The sequence below is a fragment of the Stylophora pistillata genome, chromosome 7 (genome assembly GCF_964205215.1).
Source record: "Stylophora pistillata chromosome 7, jaStyPist1.2, whole genome shotgun sequence".
Lineage (NCBI taxonomy): Eukaryota > Metazoa > Cnidaria > Anthozoa > Scleractinia > Pocilloporidae > Stylophora > Stylophora pistillata.
The window spans coordinates 22,661,490-22,670,716 of record NC_142525.1 but is presented as its reverse complement, the minus strand read 5'-3'; the positions used below and the strand labels follow the sequence as shown (position 1 = coordinate 22,670,716).

At 39.7% G+C, this 9,227-nt stretch overlaps 3 protein-coding genes across 3 annotated transcripts in view; 2 read left to right on the top strand and 1 right to left on the bottom strand.

The window, feature by feature from the left end:
- Positions 1-2,915, top strand: part of LOC111329901 (metabotropic glutamate receptor 7) — a gene marked incomplete at its 5' end in the record, with an annotated part of 3,328 nt that extends 413 nt beyond the window's left edge. The window contains 3 exon segments of the mRNA XM_088726439.1: positions 1-641; positions 644-1,284; positions 1,286-2,915. The exon segment at positions 1-641 is cut by the window's left edge and continues 413 nt beyond it. Of these exon segments, the coding sequence (XP_088582565.1) occupies positions 1-641; positions 644-1,284; positions 1,286-2,122 (2,119 nt within the window).
- Positions 2,916-4,348: 1,433 nt separating this feature from the next.
- LOC148727125 (uncharacterized) lies at positions 4,349-6,550 on the top strand. The gene is made up of 2 exons (XM_088728778.1): positions 4,349-5,382; positions 6,135-6,550. Exons 1-2 carry the CDS (start codon positions 4,716-4,718, stop codon positions 6,548-6,550), a joined length of 1,083 nt encoding a protein of 360 aa, XP_088584904.1. The 5' UTR covers positions 4,349-4,715.
- Positions 6,551-7,074: 524 nt separating this feature from the next.
- On the bottom strand, positions 7,075-8,534 carry LOC148727124 (uncharacterized). The gene is made up of 2 exons (XM_088728779.1): positions 8,335-8,534; positions 7,075-8,014 (listed from the first exon to the last, which is right to left on the bottom strand). Exon 2 carries the CDS (start codon positions 8,010-8,012, stop codon positions 7,293-7,295), a length of 720 nt encoding a protein of 239 aa, XP_088584905.1. The 5' UTR covers positions 8,013-8,014; positions 8,335-8,534; the 3' UTR covers positions 7,075-7,292.
- Between the last annotated feature and the right edge of the window lie 693 nt (positions 8,535-9,227).

The following is a 9,227-nucleotide window of genomic DNA, read 5'->3' as shown; positions in this document are numbered from 1 at the left end:
AGCTAGAATTCCACTCATCAGTCACTCAGCGACCAGCAGCGAGTTGAGTTCGCCACAATACCGTCATTTCTTTCGCACAGCCTCTCTGGATGGACAACAGGCAAGTGCAATGGCTGACATCATAGAGCGCTTCAACTGGAGCTATGTGGCTGCTGTGGCAATGGTCGATTCGTACGGCAGAAATGGAGTATGGAAATTGGAATCTGAAGCCGCAGAGAGAGACACCTTTTGCGTCTCTTTTGTGGAATACATACCACCTCAAAAGTACACCACAAAGCTGGAGAGAGCCGTAATGAAACTCAAAAGTTATCCTAATATTCGCGTTGTGATACTTTGGCTCGTAGATCTTTACGGGAGGCAATTTCTGGAGATAGCCACAAGAGAAAAACTTTTTGACCGCACTTGCGAAGCCTTGGCCACTAATGATCCATCAGGTATGCTGAAAAATCATCAAAGGATTTTCCATGGGTCGCTTGGCGTTCAGCCTCGTCAATTAGAAACTCCTGATTTCGATAATTTTTTTATTCAGCAATCACAAAGCTCATCGAAGAGTGACTCTGCTCCTTGGTGGAGGGAGGTTTGGCAGAATTAAGAAGAAAATGAGTGCTTGCCATTATCCCACGATAAACACAAACTTTGTATAGGAAAGCTCTCCGAAAATTATATGACGGCTACATTCCCCATGTCATAGTTGCAGTTTATGCTGTTGCTCATGCTCTGCATGACATGGAAAACTGTTCTGCAACGCAATGCAAACCTCTTTGCAAATTAGACCAGAAGGGGCTGGAGAACTTTCTTCGCCGTGTGGACTTCCAAGGACTGACTGGATGGGTGAGATTTGATCAGAGCGGGGATCCTCTAACATCCTCCTTTGATATTGTGCACCTCCAGGTTAATGAAAGATCAAATCTAGGAAAAAAGATCATCGGCTCATGGGACAAAAACCGAAAGCAAAAACTACAGTTGAATCTAACTAACTTTAGGTGGAACTCAGTTTCAAGCCAAAACGTCGTTGCAAAGTCATTCTGCCACACGGACTGCCCGGCGGGTACATTCCAGTTACCATTAAGCCCATGCTCTTGGACTTGTCATAAATGTTTAAACGGAACAATCAGTGCCGTAATAAATAATATGAATTGCACTGCGTGTCCTTGGGCACAAATAGCCAATGAAGGGAAAACAAAATGCCTGGATCTTCCAGAAGCTGAAGTCCATTGGTCGAGCGTTCTATCTGTCCTTGTCATCGTTTTTACGACAGTTGGTCTTATCCTGATCGTCGTTTGCTTGTTACATGCTTCATAAGTATCGCAACACACCGCTGGTAAAGGCTGCAAATCTTGAATTGAGCTTGATTCTGCTGTTCGCGATCGCAATGTCCTTTTCTGTATCTATTACATCACTTGCCAAGCGTACAAGCTTCGTATGCAGATTGGTTTACTGCTGGCGTCCCTTGGTGCTTGCAACATTCATCTCCATCTTGACAGTCAAAACTATCAAGATTCTCAGTGCATTTCAAATAAACGTTATAGCAGAATGGTTCAAAAAATGTATCTCAACCAGAAAGAGTCAAACACTTCTCACACTGGTACTCATCGCTGTTCCTGCTGTGTTCATATCCTTATGGATTGCTTTGGATTCACCTCGTCAACAGCGAATCATACGGCCCAGTGAAAGTATCGTTTTCCTTGTGTGTTCCCTCCACCAACTATTGACTGGACAGATTCTACAAATTGCGATCTCTGTTTACATAGTACTTCTTGCAGTCATCTGCACTTTCTACGCCTTTAAAGCAAGGGCGCTACCGGAGAACTTTAATGAAGCAAGATTCATTGGATTTTCTATGTACATATTACTCCTTTCGTCTGAGACATATCTTCCCATCGATATCGGTATCGAAGGTTCCATTGCAATAAACATAACCTGCGCATTGATCCTTTTGAGCTCTTATGGAATTTTAATCTGCATGTTTGGTCCAAAGATCTACGTGATTCTGCGGTTTTCACCCAAAGCCATCAGCCATCAGAGTTTCTTTTTATCGGCTCCCGCCATCATCATCTCTTATTTCTATCGGCTCCCGCCATCAGCTGGCAAAGACGACAATCAATTCTATCGTCGTTGGTGAATCTAGCATTAAACCCTCAGGAAGGGTTCGAAATCTGTAGTAAAGCTTTTCACGGTCTGTATAAAATAAGACAGATTAGAAAATTTCTCAATGTTAGGCACGACAAAAACATTGGTCCATACATTTGTATCCTCCCACCTTGACTACTGCCACGCCCTTCTCTTTAGCCTACCTAATATATCAACTCCATCGCCTTCAGAAAGTCCAGAACGCAGCAGCTAGAGTTGTTTTTCAGTTGTCTAAGTTCGGCCACATAACGCCTGTTCTTGTTGACCTACACTGGCTCCCTTTAGAGTTCCGAGTCCAGTTCAAACTGCTTCTCAATGTCTATAAGTCCTTACATAACCAAGCTCCAGATTATATTAACGATCTTCTGTCTCTGAAAACCGAATCCAATTATTCTCTTCGTTCGTCCTCACAGTTTCTTCTCTCAGTTCCCAGAGTCAACCGCTGTACATCTGGGGGTCGTGCTTTCACCCACGCTGCACCGGTTTTATGGAAATCATTACCGCTGACTATTAGATCTAGTAGCAGTATTTCTATGTTTAAAAAAGGCTGAAAACTTTTCTTTTTAAAAAGGCTTTTAATTTGTGACTTTTGGTCTATTCGATATATATTTTTAGTGTACAGCGCTTTTGAGTATTGATCAATAGTTAAAGCGCTCTATAAATGTATTATTATATTATTATTGTTTATTATATGGCTGTGTCTCACAAGGACTGGGAACTATCGAATTCACGAATTTGATTGGCTGAAATCAATATTGAAAGCGGTCTAGATTTTCCCATCTAGACCGGCATCTAGACCGGTCTAGAAAAAAAAGGTACAAAGAATATAAAAAATTGGCAGATAAGACACAGCCATATAATAAACATCTTATTAACCGAGCTAGGTCGGTCTGTGTGGGAGAATCTTGACCTCGGTCAAGATTCTCCCATACAGACCGACCTAGCTCAGTTAATAAGAACTAAAAATATTCACACAAGAACTGACACGCAAGTTCATACATTTTAAATGTAAGTGAAATGACAGGTTTGAGCAAACTCCACAATATTGTATTTGCTCTGCTTTTTAGGCTTAAGCAGTACTTTGATAGACGGTCATTGTTAACAGGAAAAAAAAGAGAAGTAAAACAAAATTCATTAAAAAAACAACTCATGAAGAAGCAAACTCACCTAAAAGGTCTTTTGTGCCTAGGACTGCAGTTTTATTTGAAATGGTTGCAAAAACTGAACAATGACGGGTGCCCAGTCTAATGAGTGCAGTTTTAAAAACTGTAGTCTCACATTTTTCCATACCCGAGCCTTCCTTATATAGGCGTTTTTTTTTTCTTTTTTCGCGGACAGTTTATCGTTTATAGGCTTCAGGTGATTTTCTTATTGTAACGATTTTAACGCTAAAAGTTAAAATTGAAGTTTAAGTTGATCACCAGTTTCGCACAAGTCGCTACCAAGCAATAAAGATTAGACTAAAAAAGACACAAACAAACAACAAAAAAAGAAAAGCAACAACAACAAATACAAACTGTCTTTGGCATGCAGTTCAAGTTTGATTTTGAAGATAAAGTGGAAAACAAATACTAAACCATACTAGCTAAATCAAAGAATTTCTTAGGAAAAATCACTCAAGGAACATGCTTTGTCTTGTATACAATCTGTGTAGGGCGAGCAGGGGTTATGAATTTTTCTGTTTAAACTCCTAATTTACTCCATTTCGTTTCCAAAAATTGCTTTGATACCACGTAAATGTGCTACCATGATTATTCTTAAATTTAGACAATAAAGTGCTTATACCTCAATCATATTGCACGTTATAAAATGGAGTTAAGGAAAATGAGCGAAAGGGAAAAGCCGAGGATTTGAACTCTGTTTCACTGTTAGAGTTCTTAGCATGATAACGCGCCAATTTAACAGAAACTTTGATGATTCGATTGTGAACTAGCGGTTTGTTATTCAAATATAAATAACTTCCAAGTTTGATTGCGAAAGCGGCACTACTCTTCCCTTGATTGAAGCTGCAGTTGTAATGGTTCACAAGTGTTCGAAAAGTTTTAATTAACATTCAGAGGCGTAATTTTTCGCTTAGTGTCGTCCAGACCTCGCTCTTCTTGTCACAAACCTCCCCACCCCACCCCCTTTATGTGTCTAGGCTGCAACAATCATTACCACATCCTCCCCCACAAAGGCTGTGTTTGTAACACTAAGCGCTTCCGAAGAAATTTGAATAGCCCTTATCGCATTTACGCCCACTGTACGAGAGCTCAGCGGACTTTGAAGTTTCGAAACGAGGCTATCGGGTCACACAGGTAAAACTTTCAAGTAAAATCGAAGCAAACGGCTACGTTTGGAGGCATTTTTATTCATTTTCTTAAGGATACAGCATGTTCTCGTCATGGTTAGACCATAGTTAGATATGGTTAGACATTAGAGAGCTTTAGATTCGAGTACGAGAACGAGTACGAGCACGAGTTTTGACCGCGTGAGATCTGGCACTAGTATCTCGTACTCGTAGTCGTGCTGACGAAGATTGTAACTTTAGATTGTAAACAAATGTATCGATCCAAGTGCGAGGGTGTTACTGTAACAATCTCGCCATGTTTAGCAAAAAAGCTATCCTAGAAGCATCCGTTTACCTCCTTGGAGATGAAGAGATTGACGAAGAAGATTTCCTGGCGATTTATGAAATCGCAACGAAGAGAAGACAACATCCTAACAAGCAGTATGAAAGGATTGACGATGTTTTTTACGCCATTTCTCCAGAAGAGTTTGAAGCAGAGTTCAGGTTTGGTATCACAGAATTGCCTCTCCTTCTTCGGGCATTAGCAATTCCAGAAATGTTTACTTGCGCCAATGGCACGGTATGTTCAGGAACGGAAGGACTCTTGATTTTATTGAAACGTTTTTCTTACCCATGTCGTCTCTCGGATATGATTCCTCGCTTTGGTCGTTCAGTGCCCGAGCTGAGCTTAATCTTAAACGAGGTGATCAGCTTTATTTACACAAACCATGGGTACTTGCTGAGAGATCTCGATCAACCCTGGCTGAGTAGCCAACATCTGGAAGACTTTGCTCTTGCTGTCCATGGAAAAGGAACAGCTCTTGAGAACTGCTGGGGGTTTGTAGACGGGACAGTTCGCCCGATTTGTCGCCCAGGGGAGAACCAGCGTGTGATGTACAATGGGCACAAAAGGGTACATGCCCTAAAGTTTCAATCAGTTGTTGCGCCAAATGGTTTAATAGCCAATTTGTATGGACCAGTTGGTAAGCTAATACGATTATTTGCATCGTTCTACTGTAATGCCTCCCCTTAATTAAGCCCCCAAATTTGAAACTGAATTGAAGTGTCACTACCGTAAATCCTCGAATTAGAGCCCCCTTGAATAAGCGCCCCCTTTGAATAAGTGCCCTTCCTATCGACCAAAATTTAAAATAAGCACCCCCCTCGAATAAGCACCCCCTCCCCTCCCCTCATTTTGTGGAAGAGTACTAAGACCACAAAGGATGCATAGTTTTTGTCATGTAGTATTAGATTTGTACATTGCATTAATGGTGATTTAAACTCTAGGATCAGTTTTTTGTCGATAAACAGCTAATGTTGTTTATGTGCAGATGATGTATTAAAAAATTGGTCATGTCAGGCCACCATTTGGGAAAAATTAAATAAGCACCCCTTCTCAATTAAGTGCCTCCTTTGAATAAGCACCCCCATTTTCTCATAAATTTGAATTAAGCTCCCTGGGCGCTAATTGATTTGAGGATTTACGGTATCTACACCTACAGGAGTGGGCTGGAAAAATAAAATCTATCAGGAAACATTAAATGTAGCCTACCCTTGAATCCTTACTCAAAAATCTATAACCCAGCCCCTACTAAATCAAAATGACTATTGGCCAATTAATTTGGAAAATGAAATCACAGTCTGTAACTCAATAGTTACCTGCAGCTACAAGAGTGTTATAACACCAGCTACTAAATAAATCCAAGTATGTTTACTCTATAAATTTTCCTTTCAGAGGGTAAAAGGCATGATGCTGGTATGTTAAGAATGTCTGGCCTCCTTCATAACCTTCAGCAGCATTCATTTGATACCAGTGGACAACTACTGTGTATATATGGTGACCTCGCCTATCCACTCAGAATTCATCTTCAGGGACCATATAAGGGTGGTCTATTGATGGTTGACCAAGAAGAATTCAACTCCTCTATGAGTAAAGTCAGGGAAGCTGTGGAGTGGGTGTTTAGCGACATAGTAACATACTTCGCTTTCCTAGATTTTAAGAAGAACTTAAAGATTGGATTAAGTCCAGTAGGTGTAATGTATTCAGTGTGTGCTCTGCTTAGGAATGCACATACCTGCTTATATGGATCAACTACAAGCACCTATTTTGATGTTCAACCTCCTACATTAGATGATTATTTTCAGGTTTAAAGCTCTTGATTTGCTACATCATAGTTAGCACTAACTATGGCTGCATTAAAGTAATACAATTTGGCAAAGTGATGAGGAGATAAAAAAGAAGAATTGAACCAAAATCATGTAATTAAATTTTCTGCATGTAAATTTCTATTGTATAGTTAGCTATGAAAGGAGTAGTTGATGACGATGGGATGTGGATCCATGACCATCAATTTTTTTTCCATGCTGGAGAATTTTCAAATCTAATTTAATGTACTTGAGAAAATCAAATTGTAAATATGTATAATTTTTTATTTAAAAACAGCTGAACTGATTTTGTAATAATAATGCAGTACATTTATATGACACAACTACATATATATTTGTAAAAAGATATAAAAAATGTATTCAAATATTTTACAATACAAACTATTCCTTAATTTTTATTTCATAAATATAATGGTATTAAATATGACAATAATTAATGAGAAGCTAACAAAATGTTTTAGTGTTCAAGGTTTTATCAATGCAAACTCACTATCTTCATTAAAGGCTTTCAAATAACGAATTGAAAACTATAGTTTGAAAACCTCAAAACTCTAATCATAGTTATGTTAAATACACTTGCTGAATTGATTAGAAGTTAAATGGTGAGCTAATAAATTTTTCAGTTTTCAAGCTTTTTCATCAAAGTGCAAACACCAAGTTCATAAAATTTGTTAAAATAAGAAACTATAGTTTCAAAACCTCAGTCATCGTGTATTAAATGTAAAGCTCAATTGAGCTTTTTAACTATTTCAGCAAGTGTATTTAACATAGCCATGTTCATTCCTTGTTGTTGCTGCTGGAAGTGCTGTTGTTGCTGCTGGAATTGTTGCTGTTGCTGAAGCAGCATTGCTTGGAATTGCTGTTGTTGACGCAATTCCTCTGCACGCAATTCAAGCTCTCTTTTTTTGTTGAGCTGTTGTTCAGCTTGTTCGGAGGCTTTTCTCTCAATGCTTCGTTCCAAGAGTTCCGTGACACTGGTGTGGCTTTTTCTCTTTTTGGGTGTCGTACCATCAGAGTTTTCTTCATCGTCCGTGCTGGTTCTTCGTTTTGTTTCGCTTAACTTCTCCGTTGCTCGTTTCCTCATCTCTTCGGCCGTTGCTTTTTCACTTTCTTCTTTCCCCTGCTGCTGCTCCTGCCAATCCACAATCTGATCATGGATATTGGTCAGGGCCTGGTATATCTCGTCGTATTCAACATCCACCCCACTAGCCCTACTTTCTTCCTTTTCTCTTTTCTTGAAGTCTTGGTATAACTTATCAAACTTCTCTCTTGCTGATCTTTGAGTAACTTTCATTCCACTCTCTTGCAAATGTTCGGCGATTTTCGTCCAAGATATACCTCTCTCTTTTGAACCTGGTCGGTACTTGTGTGGCTCTTCAACCAGTACTTCTCTGAGAAGCATAGCTTCATGTTTCCTTTTCCAAATGAAAAGTTCTCGTTTCGCCATCGCTACGAAGAAAGTCAGGAAAGTGTCAACCATATCACAACAACTCACTGTTTGTATCTCTCATGCATGTTTAAAGTTTAAAGGGTGAAAGTGCTTTCTAAGGCCTTCATTTTCCAATTTAAATTTTTCGACTGGCGATATGTTGTTTACATGTATAAACCTCAGAATCTCGTGAAAATAGGTCAACCAAAAAGTACCAAAAACAAATGGAATCAGGGTTTGTAATAACATTCAATTCGATAAAACCTCTGTATACGGCTTTAAGTTTGCTTTTGCTGACTTAGAAAAAGACTAGCGTAAGTTTAAAGTACAAAATACTCACCTTTCGAAACTCGTTCTCTGGAGGACGACTTCTGGTCAAAATCTCGTTGTCGACGAGCGGCGGACGACGAGTTTCCCGCTCCCGTGACAGTGTCACGGAGAACTACGCATGCGCAATGTGAGCATGCTAGTAAACTCGTACTCGTACTCGTTCTCGTACTCGAATCTAAAGCTCTCTATTGTATTTCGTACGGGTGCAACAGTCTATTCAGTGAATCGGCAACTGACGTGATCCACAAGATTAAGATCGAAACCGCGGTCTTGCCAAACACGTTCAACTATCAAACTAGAGGCGAACAAAACGCACGTAAAACACCTCTCAAATAAAGAACTTACAAACGACCAGATTAATTTACTGGCAAAAGGGCTTAAACTCATTCCAACACACGCTACAAAATAAAAACAGACCAGACAACAACTATTGTGTGACTTTGATCAGTTCGCAAGGAGAATGCGTCTGATTTACATATTCCGAGGGGAGGACATAAAAAAGCCATCCCTGCCACGTCAACCGGCTACATGGATACCACCAATACAAAAATCAGTAGCCCTTGAAAGCTATTTAGAAGAGGTTAAAAGTGACCTTTCAGAAATAGAATTACAAAGCCAAAAGATAATTTGCTTCTGGCCAAACGCCTTGAAACGTGACTCTGAGTTAAACCTCAAAAAGGCCGACAAAGGAAAAACAACCGTAGTCATGAACAAACGCGACAAAATGTTCCCGTTCCTTTCCGAAATGACAGCCATTCTTTCAATCTTCCTTTCATGATGCCAGGACAACTATCACTAAGAATTTTAACCTTTTCCTCGGCAGAAAAAATCGCAGATTCCAGAATTATATTGTCAGACATGGAGTGTTTCTGGTGTTTCTCGAGAAACGTTGACCCGATAGCC

Excerpts from the sequence above, each read along its gene's own strand:
- LOC148727125 (XM_088728778.1), top strand. The coding sequence starts at position 4,716 with ATGTTTAGCAAAAAAGCTATCCTAGAAGCATCCGTTTACCTCCTTGGA. Across the intron at positions 5,383-6,134 it reads CAATTTGTATGGACCAGTTG|AGGGTAAAAGGCATGATGCT; the intron begins GTAAGCTAATAC and ends TTTTCCTTTCAG.
- LOC148727124 (XM_088728779.1), bottom strand. The coding sequence starts at position 8,012 with ATGGCGAAACGAGAACTTTTCATTTGGAAAAGGAAACATGAAGCTATG.